Source organism: Canis lupus, chromosome 14 (assembly GCF_048164855.1).
Source record: "Canis lupus baileyi chromosome 14, mCanLup2.hap1, whole genome shotgun sequence".
Taxonomy (NCBI): domain Eukaryota; kingdom Metazoa; phylum Chordata; class Mammalia; order Carnivora; family Canidae; genus Canis; species Canis lupus.
Window position 1 is genome coordinate 31,370,456 of NC_132851.1, and position 25,575 is coordinate 31,396,030.

The window sequence follows — 25,575 nt, forward strand, 5'->3', positions numbered from 1 at the left end:
GGTTTGGTCAGAGGGCCACAAGGGATGGCTCTGTTCCAGAACCATCTCCTTGGCTTATAGACAGGCATCTCCTCCCTGTGTCTTCACATTGCCTTCCTTGCACGTGCCACTCTGTGTCCACACTTCCCCCTTTTTATAAGGGCACCAGTCGTTTGGGATTAGGGACCATTCTAATGATCTCAATTAACTTGATGACCTCTGCAAAGACCCTATTTCCAAATAAAGCCACATTATGAACTCCTGGCACTTAGGACTTCAAAGTATGAATCTTGAGGGGACACATTTCAACCCACAGGACTCACTGTAATCCTTTGGCTAAGCTCTTGAGATGCAAAGGGAAAGATGAAGGCATGCTTGCTGGAAAGCTAAAATAAAACCAAAAATAGGTATTTGGAGGCTGAACAGAAGTGAATGTGTCTCTAGGTATTTTTCTAGTGTTAAAAATGCCAAAAGAGGCCCAGTAGGGTCTGCTGTAAGTGTAAGGCATTTCTCTCTGGAGAAACACTGGACCAACAGGCGGCTCTGGGCCCATTTTCATCTTTCAACTGATCACAAGGTAGCATGGCTCTCTCTCTCCCTCTCTCTGTTATCAAAAGGACATCTATTTTTTTCTGAGTGCTAACAAGGGCAAGAACAGCTCAGTGTGATGTGGTTCCCACTCGAAAGACAGTGTCTGCTGAGAAATCAGGAAGTCTGACTGTGAGTCCCATCCCATAATGATGGCACATGGGGATCTTCCCACCAGTGAGTACTCATGGCTGTGAAGCTGTGAAAGCAGGACCAGAGAGTCTGTTACATTCTTCTCACGTTCAAGGTCATAGCAGCTTGCTGGTGACTGAAGCACTCTTCCCTTCCTGCTCAAAAAGCTTCCACCGTGCATGTTTGACCCCAGCCAGCCAGCCTGGGCACGGGAACCATCTCCAACATCCCTCACGCTTTCTCCATTTTCTGCACCCAGCTCTTTGATACGTGCCAAGGAGCTGGAAGGAATTCTTTCTCATTCTGATTACACAAAAAATAGGAAGGATCCTGTGAGCCTTGGGATGCTTTAGAGCTTGCGCTCATCATTATCTTTACTCTTGGTGATTCTTCAGAAAATCCTAAGATCTTTTCACGTTAAAAATGGGTCTGTGATTATTCGAATGTTGGAGAGGTGTTTGCTACTGGTTTGACATTTCTGCACTGGGATGTGCTTCAGAAACACCAGGAAGCACTTTCCCAGTTTTCAAGTGAGAGAGAAAAAAAAAAAAAAAGACGACCAGAGCAGAAACTTTGGTTTCTCAGCCAGCCAACCACAGACCTATCTCTCCTGTAGCCGTGTGGGTCTGCAGTCGTGTGTGTGTGTCTCGTTGGGGGTTGGACTGGGGTTAAAGCTATTTTTATTGGTTAAAAAAAAAAAAAAAAAAAAAAAAAAACCTCTAAGCCTTGAATTCAAAATCCATATTTCCACCTTTAATTGGTATCTGGAAAGAAAGACAGGAAGGGGAGGAAGAGAAGAAAAAAAGAAGAAAAAGAATGAAGCATGATTTCCATGTATTTGAAAATAGTCTAGTGATTTTGGTTTTACTTAGTCTAAGTTAAGCAGGAATACAGTGCTTTCCAGAAGGGAGCAGAAGTACTTCGATATTCTCAGAAGCCGGCCTAGGTCAGGGTTGCAGCCCACGCTGCCCCAGAGTCCTAGAGGGACCCACCCTGCCACCCCCCTGGCACCTGCTTCTCGGCTGCCCTCGGCCCTCCCTTTGCTCTGCCCTCACCCACCCTCCACAGCTCTGCGATGCACAGTGCAATACAAGGCTGCAGGGCTGAGCTGGGGTCAAATGCTGACTAGTTGCCCCTTCGCTCTGTGGCCTTGGGCACGTCATTGGCCTTCTCTGAGACTCGCTTTTCTCCCCTGTAAAATAGGGATAATATTGCTCATCTCTGGAAAGTATCGTAAGATGGAATCAGATCATCTTGCATTTATAAACACGTAATGCCTGCCCACTAGCTGGTGACGCTTGTTGCTGCTATGTGCCATCACAGAGGACAGAGGCCATGTGACATTCCCTGCAGGGCCACTTTTTCCCCTGTGCTAATGGACTAGCAGCATCACTTACCTCCAGGAACATGTTCTCTGTGGCCTTACCACCTGAGCCATGTGATACTTAGCTCTTTATATATGAAAGCGTTGCCCGGACTCCTTCCCACCACCATGAGGGGTGTGGGTAGAGAGTGGGAGAGAGTGCTTTTGGTGCTGGGGCGGAGGGCCCAGGAGGGGAAGACAGCACAGCCCCGACCCTTCCCCCGTGACTGTGAGGAATGCTCTGTGACCTTCCTTCCCTGTGGCTCCATGCCCCCTATCTGAGATAGGGGTCTGGGTGAGAGTGGAGAGCATCCAGGCCCACCCTATAAAAGCAGGGGGCACGATGATGCTGGACAACTAGTGGAAGTGCCCTGCCCACCACAGGTTTGCCTGTTTCCTGGAGGATGCCAGTCAGTGAGCGTGGCCATCAGATTGGGAGGTGACCCCGGCCCTAGTGTGACAGCGGCCTGAGAGGGGCAAGACTGGCAGGAGGGAGACCCATCTGGGTCTCAGTTACTGGAGTATCAACAGGTGCAGTGGAATTGGCAAGGCCAGAATCTGGATGGAAAAGAAGGGACGGTTTTCAGAGGGCCCAGGCAGGAAGAAGGAGGACAGGACAAGGTGAGGCCATGGGAGGCCAGGGTTTCTGGGTGGGACATGGTGGTGGCAGGGCAAGGAGGAAGAACACGGGGGTGGGGATAACAGTAGGACCAGGGGCCATGAGGTTTCATATTGGGTTGTGCTGAGCTCATAAAACCTTGTCTCTATATTCAGCAGCAGGTCTGCTGTGGAAACTGAGGCCCAGCAGCTAGTCAGGCAGGCACACTGTCCAGTTCCACTGTGCCTAGGACCAGATCGATGACTCAGGGGGCCAGAAGGCAGGGGTGAGGGGCCGATGGGCGGGCAGCAAGGTGCCCTGGGACCAGGCTGGTGGGGCAAGGGGAGGCAGGCGTGGTGGTGAAGTCAGGGTATCACTGGCTCCTATACCACTTAGGGAGCTCCCCTCAACCCCGACCCCCCAGTACTTGGGTCAGGCTCGGCCTCCATAGCTCTGAGAAAACAGTGACAGTCCTGCCACGAGAAGCCACAGCGAGAGCAGAGGTCGGGGTTTTGGGGGGTGGCTGTGTTCACCAAGCTCTGCGCCCCGTGCCTGCCAGTCCCAGATCACAAGTGACTCGTTTCTGGCTACCACGCCAGGACGGGGAGGAGCTCATGATATTCCCATTTTGCTGATGAGGAAACGGAGGCTCAGAGGGGGTCGCTCAAAGTCGCAGAGCTGCGGGCTGGGGAGCTTGGGATAAACTCCAGGGACTGGCTGCTTCATTACGTAGGGCTCACATATGACCTACGCTCAGGGCCAACCATTCCTTACAGCTCCTTGAAGTGTTCACCCATCCTCTGGTTTCAGGCAACTTCGGGGCAGGCCCATCATCCCCCCACCCCCCTCCCCGCCGCCTTCTCCCCTGGGGGCTGCAGGATCTCACACAGCCAGAGAGCATGCAGGGCGGTGAGGTCCTGGGTACCCCAGGAGGCATCCGTTCTTACCAGGCCGGACAGTCCTTTTAGAGGTGCCAGCCATCCTCTTCTCTGGTTAGTTCCCCCTCCTGCTCCCCTTTCTCCCTACTCTGGAGGAAAGGACTGATTTCCCAAGGTCTGACTCAAAGGGACTCAGAGTAAAGGGGGCGAGGATGTCAGCGGTCATGTGTCATTCACTCGGAGGCATTGTGTTTACGAGAGTGGGACTAAGGGAGGTGTTTAACACAAAGGTGTGATTATTTAAATAATTGAGTTTCTCAGAGTGGTTAAGGAGCTTGCCCAAGGACACGCAGCAGCAGCCTAAGTGAGGTTTGAACCCAGAACGGTCTCTTTTCAGGAGCCTAAGCTGTTTTGCCCATCCATTATGGCCACATCGGAAGAAACCAAAAGGAGTATTTCAGAGGCCATGTAGGGCCATTGTTCTCAACGTGGTCATGTGTCAGAGGTCAGAGTCATCCGGAAAGCTAATAAGGAGCACAGAGGCCTAGGCTCATTGACATGGGGACAGTGCCTGGGCTTTGGAGTCCGTACCAAGTTCTTTGAGCCATTCTGATATTCTCCAGAATTTGAGAATTACTGATGGTAAATAGGAAGGATCCTAAGCATTTTACCCAATTAACTTATTTTTCCAGGCTTCCTCTGTTTTGCTATCAGGCACAGTGTCTGGAATGTAGGGGGAATTGTTGACTGAATGGATAAATACAGAACTAAATCGGTTACTGCAGAGGACTGCCAAGCCAGCCTCACCTGCCCAGGCAGGTCCCTGCTGTACCTGTGCTCTAGATTGGGCCCCGTTACCAAAGGAGCCACATGGAGAAGAGCCTGCCTCTCAACCAGGTCTGTGGGTTCCATTGAGTGAGTTCAGGATCCCGTTGGAAAATAAACACACGCAAATAGCTTTCCTTTACTCCAACAGTAGCCCTTTTAAAAATATAACAGGGGAAAAATATTCCATTCTGTCCTTCGTGACATCAAACATTAAACATAATAAAATCCAAAATCTTTTTCTCAAGTTAGTTTTTGACTTTAAGGCCATTCCAATCAATATCCCAAAGGAGCTTTTAGGAAACTTGATAAGATGGCTCTGAATTTCATCGAGTTGAATAAATAACCCCAAATAACCAAGGAATATTTTATAAAGAGAAATAACATGGGAAGGCTTTTCCCATTTGTTGGTAAAATGTATTACACGGTGACTAGTTTAAGCAGCGGGAGGGTCGAGCTAGAATTTACAAAGAAATGAGTGAAGAACACAAGGTTGGGGCACCTGGGTGGCTCAGTTGGTGAAGTGTCGCCTTCAGCTCTTGGGGTCCTGGGATTGAGCCCCGAGTCAGGCTCTCTGCTCAGTGGGGAGTCTGCTTCTCCCTCTCCCTCTCCTCCTCCCCCTGCTTGTGCAGGCACTTTCTCTCTCTCTTTCTCTGTGTCAGATAAATAAATACATAAAATATTAAAAAAAAAAAGAAAAAGAAAAGGTTGACAAAATTCACTTATAGAAGTATTTAATTTGATGAACGTGGCATTTCAAATTCCAGGGGAGATGATTTTTTCCAAAGTAAGCGATGCTGGCATTGCAATCTGTCAAATATATTTTAAACCAAAGAGAAAAATGAACGCTAATGAATATGGCACAGAGAGCAGCCCTTGGGCAGGCCTGAAAGCAGCTACCACCGCGCTCATCTGGAGAGGAGGGCTGGCAGTGAGGTGGAGCACGGTTTCTGAACCTGAAGGAGCTGGGCTCCAGCCCAGGCACTGACTCTTATCAGCTAAGCCCTCTGGGGCTGTTCCTGGATCTCGTGAATGTTAAATGCACTGGTGCTGCCCGGTTCTTGGCAAATAGTAAAGTCCCTCGAAATGCCACCAAGACCCCCTAGCTTTCCTGCTTCATCATCTTTTGCATTCACAAAGAGCCTGGTCTCAGAATTTGCATGAGCTGCGTGAACCCCAGATGTTGGATTCTGCACAACAGCAGTGGCTGGTCCTGGGTCCCTGCCAGCTGGGGGAAGGGGATAGGAAGAGGGTGTGGCAGAGACTTGGCTCCAGGCCCCGGGATGGCGACAGACGAGCTCTCACTTTGCAGACGAAATTCACCCATCAATTATAGCGCTTTCCCCCAGACATCAAGCTAAGCACGGAGTGCGGCCAAGGCTTCCATTTTAAGACCATAATTGGCAAGTTTGGTCCTAAAACCCCATCATACATCTTCTGTGAAATTGCAGTGTCCCCACCATCTAAAAATACTCAGCTCCGTTTGGTCACGCTGCAGAAATGCCACTTGTACTGACCATGAAAATAGTAATGCGTGGAGGATGCTTAAAGATAATGAAAGCCCAGCGTCTATTGCAGGGAAGCCAGACCCCAAGGTCAGAAAGACGTGGCTCTGGATTCTGAGGACGGCCCCGCCGTTCCAGGACAAGTATGGGTGTTCACCTTCTCTGGCCGGCTCCATCAGAAGTCTGGAAACAGTATTTGGCACTTTCTTTGGATAAAAAACCCCTTTTGTCTTTCTTGTTACTTTCTTTTTTTAATTTTAATTTTTTAAAGATGTTATTTATTTATTTGACAGAGAGAGAGAGAGCGTGCACAAATGGGGAGCGGCAGACAGAGGGAGAGGGAGAAGAAGGTTCCCCAGGGAGCCCAAGGCGGGGCTCAATCCCAGGGCGCTGGGATCATGACCTGGGCCGAAGGCAGATGCTTCACGGACTGAGCCACCCAGGCGCCCTTCTTTTTCTTTTCTTTTCTTTTTTTTTTTTTTTTTTCAAATTAAGAAGAAAAAGCACGGTGCTAGGTTGTTTTGCTACTTTATTTGCCATTCTAAATTTAGTGTTCTGGGTGTCAAAGGCAGTTTTGAGATAAAAATGACAGGCTTCCTCATATAGCTAAGAGCATGGTACTGTCCAAGAAAAAGACATCTTCCTACCTGGGGAGAATTTTCCAGAAAGGGCACTCAGCTGTTTAGGAAGCTTGGAGGGGATGAAAGGAGCACTGGCTGGGAACCAAGAGGCCAGGTTCTGTCTCTTTGGCTTGGTCATGGCCAGCTCTGTGTTCTTGGAAAGCCACGTAACCTCTCCCAGCTTCTGACTATGTGTTTGTGGAGGAGGCCTTACAGCCCCTACCCCACCGCTCATTCGGCGCTTGGATCTTGAAGCTCCCTCCATGGGGATCAGATGTAATGCCGGTTTGCATTTGACTGAAGACCCTAACACAGTGGAGTGACACCCTTAAAGCACTTAGCTGATGAGTGGCAGCACTTTGTAAACTGTAAAGCGCTACCCCTACACCAGTGTTCATCCTGCTGCTCTCCTCGCACAAAGGAAATGCTCACAGATATTTGTTAGAAGCATACACTGCTGGGGTCTTCTGAAAGAAAGAAAGAAAGAAAGAAAGAAAGAAAGAAAGAAAGAAAGAAAGAAAGAGTAAGTAAATACCTAGATTTTTCTCCAGTAACTCTAAGGATGCACCCACTGAACAGATCATGAAGGTGCCAGGACCAGCACTCTGGGTGATCACACAGGCCTATGACGGGAGGCAGCGTTTTGCCCCCTTTCATGCTCTCTGTGGACAGAGGATGTGCCTGTCCACCTCCACCCATGGTCCCTCCTCAGAGTAGAAGCTCCAGGTCCCTGTTCAGGATACCTCTGTCCTCACAGGGACGCTGGTTCTCTGACAGGACTCTGTACCTGTGCCAAGCTATCTGTCAGGCAGCAGCACCTGGACGTCCCACCCTGTTGGTGGACCAGATGTACAGATTGTGGGAGCAACCCCACTGAGCCAGGAGGGCATGGGCTGGGTGCATGCAAGGACCAAGTTTCATGGTTGCTTCACCCCCAAAGAATGGCACTCTTGGGGGACGGGTAGGGGGCTGTGGCAAGCCCAGTTAACCTCTCTGTGCTTCATCTCATTCATCTTTAAAGAGGATGTCTTAGCTGCCGTTTTCCTGGAAACAAGCTCAGTGATGGAAATTTGCATGCAGGAAGTTTCATGCGTGGGGGGCTCATGGGAGTGGCCCCTGTAAGGAAGTGCGGGGGTGGGAATGAGCAGGGGGAGAGGTAGGACTTCCAGGCCCAGCAAACCACACGGCCCCGTGGATCCCATGGCGAGCTCTGAAGCGGCGCTGGCCCTGCACCGTTGTCCCGTCTTGAGGCAGGTGGCTCGGCCTTCGCATACCCACATGGACTAGTTTCAAGACACACACTGACCCTGGGAGGGGAAGCATCTCGCCAAGACCACAGGCAGTTCCTGGAGGGGACTTGGCTGGGAGCCTCCAGACACGAGCTTCCCGACACTGGGGAAATGAGAGGCTGGGTCCTGAAAGGAGGCCCGGACAGCACACCACAGCTCCGCTATGGAGGACAGTGGTCTTTTCTCCATCCGAGGCTTGGGGAGGATTCTGGTGTGTGGGAAGCACTCCACACAGCATCACACAACAACCCTGACACATCTGATTATCACTGTCCCTTACCTTCATTCTGATGATTGCCATGTAACGCCTGCATTATGATGCTCGCCTTGCCATTTTTTTTTTTTTTTTTTAGTCTTTTGAGTTCTGTGAGTTCCTTGAGAGAAACAGCCATGCTTTTGTTATCCTTTGTTTTTTACCTTTCTGTAGGTTTTTTACCTATCTGTAGGCTTGAGCACAGAACATGGCTCATAAAAACTCTTGATAAATCACTGTAAAATGGGAAACTGTTTCAAGGATGAGGTCACATGAGAATGGAGGCTGCAAGGAGGATGCCCTGGTGCTGCTTTCTGAAGGCACCAGGTGGCACCCCCTTGTCTTCATCATCAGAACACAGGTGGAGGCTGTGTGCGACTAATGTCCCCTGCTCTCTCTCCTAGTCACTCTGGGCTCCTGGCAGTCCCTGGCTCCCTCTGCTGTAGTTATTGACTCGTCCATCAGGAACTTTGATGTTGCTCACGTCAGCACTGCCACCACCAATGACTTCTCTGATGCTAGAGACTTCTGTCTGCTGGGTAAGGGAAGTTTCCCACCGCTCCCCAGACCCGGGTAGGGTGGTTGCATTGGGATGGGGCCTCACACAGTGCTACTCAGGATCCTAATCTCAGAAACACCTGGGAGACCCCAAGATGACCTGGAGTGCCAGAGAAGGGAGACCCTGGGTGGGTCCTTCTCTGCACTCTCCTCATCCTCCTGCAGGAACAGCCCATAGTCAAGGTCTCCAATGGGCTAAGCCAGCTGGAAAATGAGCAACATTGAGCCAGATCAGAAGACGATGAGAGGAAGGATCTAAGGGGCTAGTCTGAGACAGAAGAGATGAGCAGAAACTATGACTTATATTATAGATGGGCCATCATGGCGAGGAAGAAATATAGTTGTCCTGGCCAGGCTCTTGGGGCAAAGCTAAGGCTTATGGGTAAAACTCAAATTTCAAGAGACATTTTTCAATGCAATATAAAGAAGCTTCTAATATGCAAAACTGTCCACAGAGGTGTATTTCTTTTAGCGGGTTTCCGGTTACTGGTATTTAAAAAAAGTTTAAAAGTTTAAAAGTTAGATAATGATTTGTTAGAGGTGTTCTACAAAGATTTTAACTTCTGCAAGAGCTTGAGATTGGATAACATTTGTACTCCTCCAATTCTTTAAGTCCATGAATCATTTCACCTTCAAGGTTGGATGGCAATATGCACATATTATAGAAAGGGCCACGTATAGATGTATAGGTTGTGCACTGTACAACTCTGAGTACTGCCATAGCACAGAGTGGGCTATGAATAAGGCCATTACCAAGTTCATAGCTTTCCCAAGTGAATGAGTCAACACCATCTTCACAGCTGTTCTTAGAACCAAAAATCCTGAATGCTTTGAATAATTTAAATTATCTAGTGCAGGACCTGGTACACCTGGGAAAGGACATAATCCCTGGTGGAAAATAGTGGATATAATAGGGGAGCTAGAAAGGGAGCTGAGGCTAAAGAAGAAGGCAAGGGCTGGAACATGGAGAGCCTTGTCGGGTATGACTTAATCCAAGGCCAATGAGAAGGCATGAAGTTGCTTCAAACAAGGGCACGACAAGAGCACATTTGTGAATTAAACTCTCAAAAGCTTGACTTTTGTGTGGAAAATAGATTGATGGGAGAGTTAGGTTCTCTCCAAACACAATTCTAGTCCCAGCTCCTGGCAGTGTCAGGGATGTATAGTAGGTGTTCTGATGAATAAGTAAGTGATTGCATGGATGAATGCATGTATGCATGGCTGGATGAATGTGTGGATGTATAGATGGACTCATGGTTGGATAGATGGATGGATGCATAGATAGATGGATGTGTGGATGCATGGAGAGATGGATAGTTGGATGGATGGATGGATGGATGGATGGAGACATGGATGCATGGATGCATGGAGAAATGGATGGATGGATGGATGGATGGATGGATGGATGGATGGAGACATGGATGCTTGCATGCATGGGTGGATAGAGGGATGAATGCACAGATACATGATTAGTTGGATAGATTGATAGTTGCAGGATTTATAGATGCATGACTAGATGAATGGGTGAGCTGGTGGATGAATAGATGATGCCTGGATTCAAAGATGCATGACTGGATGGATGCATGGCTAAGGTGCCTTCTCTGAAGCCCAAGCCTCATTGTTGTTCTCTTACTCTGTAGAATGTTCCCGTCACCAGGCCTGCCTTGTTACCACTCTGCGAGCCCAACCTGGTGCCGTGAGGTGTGTATTCTATGCCGATGCCCAGATCTGCACACATAGCCTGCAGGCCCAGAACTGCCAACTTCTGCTCCGCGAGGAGGCCACCCACATCTACCGGAAGCTGAGTGAGTCCCAGCCTATGCCTCTGAGGCTCTTCCAGAGAGCCTGGATATAGCTGGAAGGGACTATCCAAGTGTGTGGTGACTTGCGGGCAGTGGCTTTTGAGGTTCTTAAGGAAAAATCGGCCAAAGTTCTCTTGGATTAGGTGACATTCATTTGAGAGTGACTAAAGGAAGGTGAAAACCCTACTTCTAAGCTAGAGCTTCTCTATGCCACTTTTATTCATTTATTTGAGTTATGGAAGCCATTTGAACCTTTGAGTTTCTTAGTAAAATAATTAAATAGGCTATTTTTTATTACCATTTTAGTTTAGAAAATTCTGTCCCCTACCTTATCTCAATTGGTCCTCCCTCCAGTCCTGTGAGGTAGCCACATAAGGAGGGTTTTATCCCCAGCTTAGAGATTGAGAGACTCTGGCCCAGAGAAGTTACTTCTTTCATTTTGCCCAGCCAATGATGACAGAATGGGAGCTTGGAGGCAGGTCTCCTATCTCTAGATGCAATCCACTTGCACAAAACCACATCATCTAACTACAATATCATGGTCACCGTGGAGAGGGCAGCTGCTCTCGGATCCGTTTTATTTGACCACATTCAGGAAGGCGTTGTTATGTTTCAGATGTTGTGTTAGGTGCCGGGGAGACAGGAATGAAACCAGCCAGAGGAGAACAAAATAGAAATCCATCACTAAGTGAAACCGGTACAACCCGTATAATTTGGGGCCTGAGAGCTGGAGGACTGGGGGAAGCCGTTCCCCTGTTAGACATGCTTAGGAGATGAAATTAGTGACTTTTTGAAATGTTGCCTACTTCAGCCATCTTATCTTCTAGAACACAAGAGGTGGGCCCTTTCTCTGTAAAGGGCCAAATAAATATTTTAGACTCTATGTATCAGTTACAACTGCTCATTTTTGCCACTCTGGCAAGGAAGCAACCACAGAAGATACAAAAATCAGTGGGTATGGTTGGGTGCCAATAACATTTTATTCACAAAACCAGGGAGCAGTTGGATTTGGTCCCACTGGCCTTAGAGTGCAGGTATCCCCAGGCCTGTCTTGATCCAGTGGTATCCTCCTCTTGTGCCCCCTCCTCCACCTCAGCCTTTAGACCGTAAGAGTGCTCCCCAGGACTGGGGATGCTTTGATTCCTGTATGCTGTGGTCTCCGGCCTACAATCCCAAGTCTCATCTTGATGTAGACATTTATATTATTTGGTCAAGTTGGATTTCAGTAGGACATTGCCCCCATCGTGTAGCTGATCTGCATGGTAATCCTGCTGAGGACAGATGCCTGGCCTTGGGGTTTAGTTTCCATTAAAAACAAAAGAAATAAACTGTTTCTCTCTTAGTTCTGTGGAACTCCAGGTCAGTGTGAAAAGCTTGCCTCCGACTGAAGATGTGTGCCCATGTGTAGGTGCATGGACACGGTCTGCATCTTGTGTACACACATGGCTACTGATCATTTCCTTCACTTATGTAGTCATGTGGCCTAAATGTAGGGCAAACCCATGATTTTCTGGAAAACATTTCAAAAGGGAGGACTGCACATTTTCCCCGTGTTGGATCTCATTCAGTCTGGGATTCGTTGGGCAGCCTCTGGAGGGAGGGCTGAACACCAAACACCACTGTCCGTGGGAAAGCAGGCTTGCATTCCTTCAAAATTCTTTAGCATTTGTAATTTTTGCGTCTTTGCTCCCTCTTTCAGAGGGTGCCATGTTCACGAAATGTGGCTCCTTTCCCTGTGGAGCAGAGGGACAGAGTCCGAAGGTTCTGGCCCTTTAGCACCCGCGGTCCTGAATACTTACTTGCCCGAGGTCCTGTGATTTACTACTGAAGCAGGAAATCTTGTGAGAAGGAACTGTGGGCTGAGATCAGCTGTGACTTGTGACTGAGGCCAGATTAGAACATGCGACTCTTTCCTTCCATGCTGGGTTCTAACTAGCACTGCAGGTTTTTTTGCAACAGAGAGTTTTCTTCACTATTTCCAACCTTCCTTCTTTCCTTTCTCTCTTCCTTCCTTCCTTCCTTCCTTCCTTCCTTCCTTCCTTCCTTCCTTCCTTCCTTCCTTCCTTCCTTCCTTCCTTCTTTCTTTTCTTTCTTTCCTTTTCTTTTTTTCTTTTCTTTTCTTTTCTTTTTTCTTTTTTTCTTTTTTTCTTTTTCTTCATTTCTGAACCTTCCCTGTATCTCTCCCTTCCTCCCTCCCTTCCATTCATTCATTCATTCACTCACATGTTGAGCCCCTACCACGTGTAGGCACTGGGCTTGGAGCATCACAGGTACCCTGTATTTAGCCCCAACATGTCTGTGCTGTAGGGCCTGCTACCCTTCCTGTTTCATAGGAGGAAATTAAGCATCTGAAGAATTAGGAAGTTTCCCCCAAAGTAGCTGGGGCATAAGGTAAAACACAGGCCTGCTTGCCTCCCGGGATTGTGCATTGGTTCCTCCCCATGATGCTCCTCAGTGGTCTGGGAGTCCTAAGCCCACACCATCCCCAGCGTACTCAGCCTCACACTGTTGACATCCAGGGCCAGATGCTTCTTTGCTGTGAGGCCTGTGCTCTTTATTGTGGGATGTTTAGCAGCATACCTGGCCTCTACTCACTAGATGTCAGTAGCTAGCATCTCTTGCAACCCTGATGACAACCAAAACTGTCTCCGGACATTATCAAATGTCCCCTGGGATCAGAATCACCTCCAGTTGAACCACTGCATTGCACCAAATTTGAGGAATGGGTGGACTTCTGCGTGTCCATCTGCCTTTTCTCCTGTACTCCTGGTTTGTGCTCATGTGCATAGGAGATGTACACAGAGCTGCAGAGCAAGTGGCAGAGCTCTTGCAGCCAACAGTGGAGCCGAGCAAACCAAACACACCTGCAGGAAATGGTAGGTGCCACCCCCCACACACACACACAGGCAGAGAGAGAGAGAGAGCAAGCTTGAGAAAGAGAGAGAACATCTCTTCACCAGCATTCAGTGTTTCCTTTGTGCAGGGCCCTGAACACTGTGGGCAATCAGACGTAGGCCAGTTCCAAATCCCTGAAAATGGTACCTGGCATGGAGCCAGGGTCCCAACAACAGTTGATTGACTCAATCACTGAATGGAAGAAAATGTGATCCAGGAGATAAGAAACTGCAACTGCAGAGAGAGAGAGAGAGAGAGAGAGAGAGAGAGAGAGAGCCTGATGCATGTGGTGATTAGCATTACAAGGATGGGATGGGAGGTTTTGGAGGCAGAACAGCCCAGGCAGGCTGGCAGGTGGCACAAGCTTTGCAAGCTTTGGCTTAACAGGCTAGATGGAACCAGGTGGGGTGTGAAGAAAAAGAGGAAGGGCATTGAGGGGGGAGGGTCAGGGGCTCCAAGCTGGCCCTTGACCCATGTGAATAGGCCATGGCCTCAGTCGGGGTACAGAAACCTTTTGAATCTGACACTTGGAAGTCCTGGCGGCTACTCACCCTTGGCCCTTAAATCTGTTTTCTTACCAGCGATACACAAGCACAGGCTCACAGCTCTTCCACTGCAATTCGGGAATCCCAGAGTTTTAAGACTTTGAAAAAAAAATTTTTTGTGAGTTTGCAGCACACTTATTTGGTGCAAAATCTGACCTCAAGTGACTGAAGAAATCATATTCATCTCTGTTAGTATGAATGATTCATACCTTACCTTATCAGTAGCCAGAAGTTAGCAATGTGTTTGATGGTGGGGCCTGACTCCAGACCCTCCGGGGGCATTGGCTGAGCATCGCACTTTCTGTGCTCCTCTGTGGTTTTAAACGTCCAAGTACTTTTGAATGAAGCTCACATCTGGCCCCCGAGTGATGAGTAAGGGGTCCCAGGCCTGGGTTAGGCCCTGCCTACCCTATAGCTGGGAAGAAATCAGTGAGGCAGCACACGTACAGAAGGGATTAGTGCCATGCTCTGTGGACATTCAGTGCCTGCTAAACATCAGCTGTATTTGCTATTAATTGTTTCTTCACATTGAAAAGTAATCTGGCTCGACTTGGGTTTCTGGGGTCTGAATGAACTACTGATGTTTTTAAGGTGCAGAAAGCAGTGTTTTGTTTGAACAGAGTACCCACTGTTGTCTGTTCCCCTCTCCCCTGTGGACCCCTTCCCCACAGACATCCCTCTGCTCAGCTTTGGGACATCTGTACCTTCTGTGACCATCACGCCCCATGGCCAGCTGCTGGGCAGGTCCCAGGCCATCCAGGTGGGCACCTCGTGGAAGCAAGTGGATCAGTTCCTGGGAGTTCCATATGCCACCCCACCCCTGGCAGAGAGCCGCTTCCGGGCGCCAGAGCCCTTGAACTGGACAGGGTCCTGGGATGCCACCAAGCCACGGTGAGGATCTAGTGAATCATATTAGTGAATGCCCAGAGAATTCCTCTCCCATTCGAATCTGTCAGAGTGAGACTTGGTAGCAGGGCAGTGAGTTTCAGTGTGAGTAGCGAGTGGGGGTGGGCAGCAAATTGCTTAAGGTGGCATTAAGTGCTCTAACAGATGAACCCCTCCGAATATCATTACCTTGCCCCTATAAAGTGCATTTAGTGATAGAGGCGTCGATGTGTTTCTGCTCCATGCGGTGATTCGGGGACCCAGGCTCTGTAGGCTCCTCCTTCTTCAGCATGAACATTCCTTGACTTTGAATCCAGGAAAGAGACACTTTGGAAGGGTCTACATGGGAGACCTCTATGGGCCATGGCTGCAGGTAGCTTGGGTGCCTATGTGACATGCACCGGTTTGACAGTAGCTGGAAGTCAGCCTCCTGGCCACAGCTGACTTTGATGGGGCTGAGAAATACAGCAGACAGAGAAAGGCACCTGAGCTAATGGAAAACATTGTATTTATTTACTTTTTTTAAAGGCTTTATTTATTTATTTGAAACAGCAAGTAAGCAAGAGAGCATGAGCAAGGTGGAGGAGGAGCAGAGAGAGAAGGAGAAGCAGATCCCCGCTGAACAGGGAGCTGGATGCAGGACTAGATCCTAGGACTCTGGGATCATGACCCGAGCTGAAGGCAGACACTTCACTGACTGAGCCACCCAGGCACCCCAGAAAAACATTTTAAAAGGACTTTGCCCCCCCCCCACAAAGGAACAATATTAAAAGGAGCTTTTAAAAAGAAGGAAAAACAGGGATCCCTGGGTGGCGCAGCAGTTTGGCGCCTGCCTTTGGCCCAGGGCATGATCCTGGAGACCCGGGATCGAATCCCACGTCGGGCTCCCGGTGCATGGAGCCTGCTTCTCCCTCTGCCTGTGTCTCTGCCTCTCTCTCTCTCTCTCTCTCTCTCTCTCTGTGACTATCATAAATAAATAAAAATTAAAAAAAATAAAAAAATAAAAAGAAGGAAAAACATTCAAATTCTATCTTCCTCCCTCATCAACCATGTTCCATTTCACTTTCCCCTCCCATGGCATACACCACTTTAAACAATTGACACTTTGGAGATTTTACCATTTTTCTGACCAGTGTGTGTTCACAGTACCCAGGGAAAGGGCATCATTCTCCAATCTCTCCCCTTCCCAGCTTTGACAGACCCCTCTGGCTCCTGAGGCAGCTGCACCTGCGCTGTCCCTCACCACCCATGATTGACTGGTAGGCAGGTCCACAGCCCGGGACCAGAAAGAGTGAAGGCCTGGGAGCTCTTCAATACTCCAGGCAAGGGGCATCAGAGTCTTGAATGCAGGCAGTGATGAGAAAGTTAAGAAAGCCACTGTAGGTCTCCAGCATGGAGACACTAGAGGAATAAACGTGCCCTAATCAGAGTGCTTTAGCATGTGGGGCAGAGCCATGTGACAGGTGGGGCTCTGAGTGCAGCACAGTTAAAGAACTTGCCTTCTCAGAGTCTAGCACAAACGAGGCTCGGGGAACATGTAAAGTCACCCCTGGGGCAGGTACCATCATGCTGCCACTGGGCGTGTCCCAGTTGTGGTGATGTGGTCTCAGCTCTTGTGCCCGGACACACTCTGCCTGGCACACCTGGACTCTGTACTGATGCAGAAAGCAGGTCTGACTCCACAGGCAGCAGTGGGGCTGTACATGTGGAGCAAGGAAGGGTCAAGTTCCCCAGCAACATGCACCTTCCCCTTCTCTGCCTTGAGTTAGCACCTTATCCCTGGAAGAGTTCCTCCATGGCCTGTGGCAGAGAGGGTGGGGGGCATCCTGCCTTTCCTTCCACGTCCTCACCACTCCCTCTACCCATTGCCCAAAGCTGCTAATAGCTGCAGAGCTATTGGGCCACTGGGCCTTTGGATGGGGCAGTGGGTCCTGGGCATTGGGTGGTGGGCAAGAGGGGAGGATGAGGCATGCATCCTTGATGGTTGCCCCAGAAGTCATGAGTCTGTATCCCCAGGGCCAGCTGCTGGCAGCCAGGCACTAGAACGCTCGAGTCTCCTGGGGTCGATGAAGACTGCTTATATCTTAATGTGTTTGTCCCTCAGAACGTGGTAAGTTCTGAAGCCCTTGATCGTCTGCCCTGCAAACTGCCCTGTTAGAAAACTGCACCTGTCCCGAAAGCTGCCGAATCACTCCTCTCCTCCATGGCCTGCTTAGCTTTTGCTCCCCCAGCACTGTCTTCACTGGTTCTTGACCTTGTGAAAGCCTCAGGGGCCAAGAGTAAGCGGAGGGTCCTCCTGGTTTCTACCTGCCCTCCCTCAACCTCCCCACATCCTCAGGCCTCCCCAATAGGGCACACTTATCCTGCTTCAGTTCTCTAAGCAATATTCATAAAGGGCTTGTGTTGGGGTGTGCTGCCCCAGATGGGACAGAGAGGTGAAGCAAACAGACTTGCTGTGCCCAGGGAGTTATATTTTTAGGGGACAGAGCAGAAACAGAGACACAATCAAGTCCTGAACAACTGTGATGTTGATGAGACCCTGAGGAGAAATCCAAAGGTGGGGATGCAGTGAGAGGAGGTGTTGGGTGGTGGTTGGGGGTTGCCGCTTGAACAAGGCAGGAGAAGGGAATTGTGAGGCCAGTGGTGGGTGAGGGGCAGTGATTCAAGGTCTCTGAGAGGGTGACAGAATCCCAGCTGGGGGGGGCAGAGCCTGATGGCAGCCCATCTGTCAATGTGGAGACCAACCGTTGTCCTTGAAAGACCCTCAGAGAGACCCCTGGGGGTGTTTCCACATGGACTCTTATTTGGGGGCTGTTCTAGAGGGTGAGCTTTGGGGCTGTAACCCTGAAAGATTATGCCCTGTTTTGAAGGCTGAATCTGCCTAAGTAGCAGCTATGATCTTCATGTTCCATGTTTGAGTTTCTTGTTTGGCAGGAAAGGGTCAGAGGGCACGAGAGAAAAAGGAAGTGATGAGTTTTAGGAAACACGAGTTTGTAAGGATGCCAGCCTGGTGTCAATAGAGGTTATGGTACCAGGACCATGCCACAGCTTCCTGGTCCCCTAGCCAACATCAGTGAGAATCCACTGCACTTTGAACATTTGACCTCAGCAAGCTGGTCTGATTGAGCTGGGTCTCAAGGCCCCCCCCTAGATCTGAAGGCTCTCATAGATGGTACTACTATGAGCATGGAGCCTAGAGTGAGGGAGACCATGAGTCCCCTCTGCCCAGCACTGGTCACCCTATACCTACCATGTTGGATTAAGGTCTGCTTACCAAACTGGTCTGTCACTGACCACTGCCTCTCTGGTCTGGAGAAGGTAATCATGTCGTCTGTGCTTCACTTACTGGTTCTGAAAGTGGGAGAGAAATAGCATCTAGTTCATAAAGTTCTTGTAAGAGTTACATAAAACACTGCGGAAACCAATGAGTCAATAGATGGCTGGTGGGGGCCAGAAGAATGACCATGAGTAGGACAGAGGGACACCTCATGAAATGAGGGGCACTCCACCTGGAAGTGATGGGAGACCTGGAGCCCATCGCTTGGAGCTAGTCAGTCTTCCAACACCCTAGTTCTGGCCTCTAGTTTATTCTGGATGATGGTCTGTTTCCTCCTTGGTGAGTCCCTTCAGTTTGCCCACATGCCTGAAACCCATCCTGGTGATATAGAGCTACTCGTCTCTAACCTAAGAGACCCAGTGTCACAGACGAAAGAGCCTAGGAGAGTGTGCTGGGAGGGAGGCTGAGGATGGAACTGTGGGAAGGTGCCTTCCTCTTTGTACATGTTTTAAAATGTTTTTCACCACTCTGAGCTCCTGTGTTCACGTCTGTGGAACAGAAGGGCTTACAGCCATTAGACCATCTAACTGTGGGGTGGAAGCTCTAGTGAGACATCCAAGGTGAGCACACTTGGCACAGCATCCATCAGGGTGGGTCCTCAGCCAGTGTTTGCTGTTGGTGAGGAAGGCATGCGTGTCGGAGCCCATGGCACATGGATGGACCTGTCACAGCCCAGACAGGACTGAGTGAGCAAGACACACCTGGGGCGCTGCATACGTCACGGCCTGGAGTCAGTGTTGAGCCCCCAGATGGAACATTATATTCTAACAGTGTGTTCTAATTATATTCTTATAAAAGGGTCAGCTTGGGTTTCAAGTCTGCTTTGCCACGTCCTAGCTGTGTGGTTGTAGACAGGCTATTCCAGACCGCCAGGACCTGGCTTCCTCATCTGTAAAGTGGGAATGATAATAATAGGCCTAGCTCTTGGATCTGGTTGAGGACCGAATGGGTAACACACGTGAATGCTGAGCATGGCACTTTGCTCTCATTCCATGCACAATAAAAGGTAGCTCTGTGTTGCCAAGGTGGGGTCTCAGGCATGTGGCCAAAATGAAAGGACTCACCAAGGAGGACCCAGACAGTCTTCCAGAATAAACTAAGGCCAGAACTGGGGTGTTGGAGGACCACGTATCTCCAAGTGACGGGCTCCAGGTCTGCACTGGGCTCCCATTTCTGCCACCTGTGCACTTTGCAATGTGAGCACAGCACCCAGTTGGGAGCCAGACCTTAATCCAGCATCACAGGTATGCGATGATCATCCACCTTCTCCCCCTCAACTTCCTTACCTGTGACATCAGGCTTGTTCATGTGCTAGGTCTGCTCTAATAGAGCACCACTGACTGGGAGGTACAAACAACTGAAATATAATTTTTCAAGATTCTGAAGACCAGAGGCCCAAGATCCAGGGGTCATCAGGGTTGGCTTCTTCTGAGGCTGCTCTCCTTGGCCCATGGATGGTCATCTTTTCCTCCCTCTGTCCCCATATGATATCCTCTCTGCATGGGTCTCCGTCTAAATTTCCCCTTCTTCTGAAGATACCAGTCATATTGGATTAGGGCCCACAGGCTTAGTCACCTCCTTATAGGACCCTCTTCAACTACAATCACATTCTGGGGTCATCGAGTCAGGGATTCAATTTGAGGAGGACACGGTTCAGCCTGTAAATGGGCCAGGGTGTGCCTACATGGCAGACCTGACAGGGAGTCATGGGTAGGCTAAGAATCTGGCACCTTCTTGGGAAAGGTGCTCTGGTGGGTGAGAAGGGGCCAACCCTCAGCCTCATCTTTCTCCACTTGCCACAGGCCCCCAATGCATCTGTGCTCGTGTTCTTCCACAATACCCTAGAGGGCAGGGGCAGTGAAGGACCGCTGGCCATCGATGGTTCCTACCTGGCTGCCATTGGCAACCTCATTGTTGTCACTGCTGGCTACCGAGTGGGCATCTTCGGCTTCCTGAGTTCTGGTGAGTCGCTGGCATGACTGGGGATTGTGGACTCTCGGAGCTGAGGGTCTCTGTGTTCAACCCCTTTTTCCTAAGCCCCATGCTTTCATGGCCCCAAGTCCTCCTCGAGCCCAACAGGGCACTCGGTGGGATGTCCCGCATGCCCAAGAGACCCTCCAGCGATGTCGACCCCCATGTGTGAGAGTAATAGTTGCTGTTGATCGATCTTACTGGGGGCTGAAGCTGTTCTGAGTACATGATGTGTTTTATCTTATAGTGTGTGTGTGTGTGTGTGTGTGTGTGTGTGTGTGTGTGTGTGTGTATACTGAGACCTCAGAAGGTTAGACACTTGCTAACATCAATAGTCAGGAAAGAGCAGAGCCAGGATTTACCCCTGGGGTTGACTTGCCCTAGAGAACGATGGGAATGGATTATCCGTCCTGGGCCCATAGGGATGCCAGTTGACCCCGCATGAGGGCTGCATCAGTGATGCTTCTCGTTTCTTCTTTAATCCCAGCCTCACTCGTGAACATCAGTCTGTCCCCTATCCAGTCACAGGACTGTTTGTCACCCTGGTCACATCCTCCACCTTTGCCAGAAGAGCCCAGGGCAAAATTGAGGCCTGGAGAGTCCTATCGTGCTCCATGCATGCTTTTTTTTTTTTTCCATGTCCAGCCCCTGACAGCGGTAGGGCACTTGTCAAACAGCCTATAGACACACAGGTCTGGGAACCTGCAGAACCAAGGGCCAGCTCCGCTATTCATTGTCTGTGACCTTGGATGAAACCCTTCATGCCTGACTCTCAGTTTTCTCCTCTATAAAATGGGAATAATTTTACCCAACTCCCGCAGTTACGTGAGAGGCTCCAGTGAGGTCGGATGTGTTTGAAAGGGCTTCAGATCCTGGAGGGGGCCCTCCAGGTAGGCACACAACTTCATCTCTGTTCTCTGAGGATCTCACTTAAGACCCCAGTGCCTGACCTGCTGAGTCAGGATGGGCGGGTGGAAGGTAACATGGTGAGAATGATGGACTCATCTAGAATGTGCATGAGTGGGTAGGCATCCAGCATGGGCAGAAACTCTGGAGTGCTGCGTGCACTATGTGGCATGAGGCCTTGGCTGCCATGAAGAAGATTCTAGGCCTGCACAACCACTGTAAAGCAGACACCAAGTTAAGGCCAAATACGACCAGATGCCAATGAGGGAGATGTGCATGATAAACAGATTGCAGATTTTCCTTCGGAGCGAGCAGGGTCAGCTGCTGGAGCACTACAACCCTACCTGAGTTTTCTTTTCTCTTTCCCAACAACATGGGACTGACAATGATTTGGTAAGTCAGCAGCTCCAGTCTCTGGAGAGGCAGGAGAAGCTCAGAACATGGTCAGGTGGCGCTTGCCGTAGACATGGCCAACTCCTTGGCTCAGAGCCTCTCCAGACAGAGGAGAGCTTATTTCCATATGTCACCCATGTCTGAGGGGTTGGGGGGGGTTCATGGTGTGTAATCTTATTGAGAATTTGTGTGCTTTGGGGAAGGCAAACTCCTTTCTGCTGCTGGTGGAGGCAGTGTCAGGAGAGGCAAAGGAAATTTCTAGAACCTCCAGCCCTTCTCATTCCTAACCTGAAATGCTGCCCATTCATTGTGCTTCGAGCAAACCTGTCAGCGAGAGGGGAGGAAGGTTACCCTCAAGAGTGTCAGCCTTAAAAAAAAAAAAAAAAAAGAAAAGAAAAAAGAGTGCCAGCCTTCCCCAGACATTTCTCCTGGGTCACCTCACCTCATTCTCATGGCGGCTTGGTGAGGCCAGTGCCAAGCGGCTGTTTTGCAGGTGAATCAGCGACACTCGGGGAGACCAAGGAGCTCCATGCCCTGATTAGGAGTGCATTCAGGGGCTTAAATCCTGTCGGTCAAACAGCAAGGAGAAAATATTGTGGCTTGTGCCCTTGGATGTTTAGAAATGCCCTTCGGATCCCCTATTGTTCTGTGTACAGAGCGGGATGGTTTTTCTTTGCTTTATTTGCAAGGCTTCCTAGCTTCCCCCACATCCCTGGGCTTTTACCTGCCTTAATTGAGCCTTAATTGAGCCTCCTTGCAATTCCACGAGGAGAGGGGAGCAATGTATCCCCGTGGAGACACCGAGACACAAGATGCTAGGATGCAAACACAGCCCTCCTGACTGCAGAGCCCACCGGCCTGCCACAGCGCATCCCCTGACAAGGCTCCACTGAGAAGAGCTGCTGCACAGAGGATGTGGGCCCTGGGGGATGGTCAGGAAGGGGAAGGTCATGGGTGTGTGAGTCTGTAACCCCCCAGTAAATTTGTGACACATGCACACCAGCCCCTTTATCATTTAACAAATATATGACAGATTTTACCATTTAGAGTGGTTTGAAGGTTATAGAATAATTGAGCAGAAAGTATAGAGGGTTCCCATAGACTCCCCCCCACCTCAGTTTCCCCTACTCTTGACACCGTGTGTGATGTGGCACCTCTGTTACAATCGGGGCAACAATGATAGGTTATTATTGACTAAAGTCCCACAGTTTCCAGGAGGGTTCACTCTTTGTGTTGTACATTCTATGGTTTCCATTAAGTGTGTAATGACATGTGTCCAACATTGTGTCATACGGTTTCGCTGCACCTGTTCGTCTTTTCCTCTTCCATTTTTTTATTAAAGATTTTTTGAATTTTATTTTATTCATGAGAGACACATAGAGAGAGGCAGAGACATAAGCAAGGGAGAAGCGGGTTCCCTGAGGGGAGCCTGATGAGGGACTCGATCCTAGGACCCCGGGTTCATGACCTAAGCTGAAGGCAGGCGCTCAATCACTGAGCCACCCAGGTGTCCCTCCTTTGCCATTTTCAACAGTTGGACACTGCAGTTCAGAACACAGTTCTGGAAAGAGACAGGCTACTCTGAGCACCGGCCAGAGCCCACTGTACTGCAGGGCACGCAGGTTTTGCATCAAAGCAGAACAGGCTCTGAGGGCCCGAGGGGCTCTGGGCAGTTCCTTTCCCTGCATCCGCTCACATGCCGTGCATCTCTCAGGTGACACTAAGACACGTGGGCCAGTGACGGGGGAAAGCATGTGGAAGGCCCGTGGAACCTCGCTAGGACCCAGCAGGGGCTCACAGGGGTTAATGCCCCTTTTCTCTCCCTGGACGGGGCTCCTTCAGAGCATGGCTGGGTCGTGGTCATGACCCGACCCTGCACGTGGCCAGAAGCTGGCACAGAGCTGCCCCTGGACCACAGCGGTGGCAACAGCCCCTGGAATTGGCTGTGTCTGGCTGAGAAGTCTCTGCACCCTTGCTCCCGTGATCTGCGTGGGTGGCATCTGCTGTCGGAGCTCACAGGGAAGTGGTCCTCTAAGAGCTCCAGACTCCAGAGGCATCTTTCCAAAAGGAATGGGGGGATGAAAACAGAAGCTCATGCCAGTCCTGTGGCTGATGAGACAAATTTGTGTTCCCTGGAGGGGAAAGGGGAGCCCTGGTTCCTGGTGATCTGAGCAGTTGGAAAGAAAGTGATGGGGTTGGTGATGGGCCAGGGGAGGCCATTTCCGTAGCCTGGATCCTGCCTGGGGACAGAGCCCAGGGAGCACAGGGCACAGGGACTATTCTGTCTCTGGCACAGCTGTGCAAGGAGGGGAACAGGGGCATGTGGCAGGCAGGCTCAGGGCAGTGGGTGGGTCAGCCCGGAGGCCTGCTGTAGAGTGTGGGGGCAGAGGAGAGGGTCTGGCCAGGGACTCAGATGGAAGGCCAGGCATGCCTCATCTTCCCTGGGGTATTCTGAGGCCTTCAGGGAGGGTCTGCTACCCTTCAACCAGAATAGGCACAGAGTCCTGTCTCAGCGGCTGCTCCTCCCCAAGCGCAATTGCTGCTACCAAAGCCAAGGCACACACCGCAAGGGGCATCTGGGAGATAATGCCCAGATCCCCTAAATCTGTTTCATTTTATTCAAGGAAGACTAAACAATTTCTCTAGTGCTTTGTGCCAGGCCCTGTTCTGTTTCCTTTCAAGATTAACTAATCAAATCATCCTAACAACCCAAAGAGATAAGTATGGTTATCATTTCCATTTTACAGACCAGGGAAAATCAAGTTGCATTAAGTAACCTGTCCGGGGCCCCACAGTGCTCGTAGGGCTGCACCCAGCTGGTCTGACTCCATAACCTGTGTGCTCGGCCACCTCCCCTGCTGCCTCTTATTGACGGCCACCAAGACCGGGTGAGGGACCGCTGTCAGCCCAGAATTGCACCAGGGAGCTTCAGAGGGATAGTTGAAGACATCGAGTGAGCAATCGAGCACCAGTCAGAGAATGGGAACAGCTGGATGTTTGCTGGGGTGGTTCTGACCGGAGCGGCAGGATGGTGGAAATGGTGGGGCAGGGCAGGGCCGCTGGGGGAGGTGGACAGGGGTGGACACCTGCTCACATCTGTCTCCCGCTGGACTCTGTGTGCAGCCAGCAGGGAGCGCCTGTCCTGTGTCATGCCCCAGGGGCAAGGCACAGCTCCTGTGTGTGTCAGGATGGAGCTGGGAGGTCCCAGGAGGTTTTGGGGGCTCGGTCACAGCCAGGCAGCAGAGGACAAATGTGGCCATGACGACTGGGTGAGGGCCGGTGCTAGAAAGTGGAGAAAACTCAGAATGCTGAGATGGATGGGCCAAGGCCATTCATAGAGGATTGCAAAAGCCAGGAAGATGTTTAGACTTGACATAGTAGGGATGGAGGAGTTAAGAGAGCTTTTGAACACAGAAGGTTCCATAAATGGAGCGCTTAGATTTTTTTTTTAATGAAAATAACATAATGCCTTGCACATCATTGATTTTCCAAGCAGTGTTTATTGAGTTGGATGAAGTGTTGGAACATAGAGTTCCGACTGTGCATTGGGACCTAGGTCTGGACTTTACCTTAGATTTGCCGCTTGCACCGAAGCAAACATTCCTCTCAAGTCTCAGGTTCCTCCTCAGTGAAGGAGGGGGTTGGAGCAGACTGCTTGAGACTGGCTGGCTCGCTGCCCCTGTGCACGTGGCCGAGGCTGTGTGTCCCGAGGGCCAGCACTGTGCCTGTCTTGCTCTCCACGGAACACACCACAGCACCTGGCACCAGGAGAAGTCCAATTCAGACTTGTCTGAAGAGCAGCCCTTGAAGGACCCTTACCTCTGACTTCCTGGGGGTCTGTAGACCCCCCAACATCAGCACTCTACTTGGGAAGCTGATATATGGGAAGTTCAGAGGCAAGGACAGTCACCCCTCAACCCTCCTCCATTGTCACAGGAAATGCAGGCTGTGGATGTCACTTCCCAGATGTGCAGGTCTGGGTCCCGCTGAGCTGGCACCCAGCTTTCCTGCCCTGCCCAAGACCTCAGAAACAAACACATTCATCCCAACAAGCAGAACAGAAACGCAATCCAGAAACGTCCACGGTGAGGACTGTGCTAATGTCTTCACCAAACCCAGAACACAAAGTGCATTTGAAGAAATCCTGAGAGTCTTGCCAGCTGGAAGAGTAATTTGTACTGTTATGTATTCTGAGTGGGCGTTCTCATCAGCCTGGTGAACGGCAGGTTGGGGAATTGGGATGCAAGATTTTC

General features: G+C 50.2%; 1 protein-coding gene across 2 annotated transcripts in view; it reads left to right on the plus strand.

The window, feature by feature from the left end:
* Positions 1–25,575, plus strand: part of TG (thyroglobulin) — a 248,977-nt gene that overhangs the window by 118,740 nt on the left and 104,662 nt on the right. For both annotated transcript variants that reach the window (XM_072774560.1, XM_072774561.1), the window contains 5 exons: positions 8,435–8,569; positions 10,229–10,393; positions 14,502–14,721; positions 16,732–16,825; positions 19,855–20,014. In XM_072774560.1, coding sequence (XP_072630661.1) covers positions 8,435–8,569; positions 10,229–10,393; positions 14,502–14,721; positions 16,732–16,825; positions 19,855–20,014 — 774 coding nt within the window. The remainder of the gene's footprint in view (positions 1–8,434; positions 8,570–10,228; positions 10,394–14,501; positions 14,722–16,731; positions 16,826–19,854; positions 20,015–25,575) is intronic.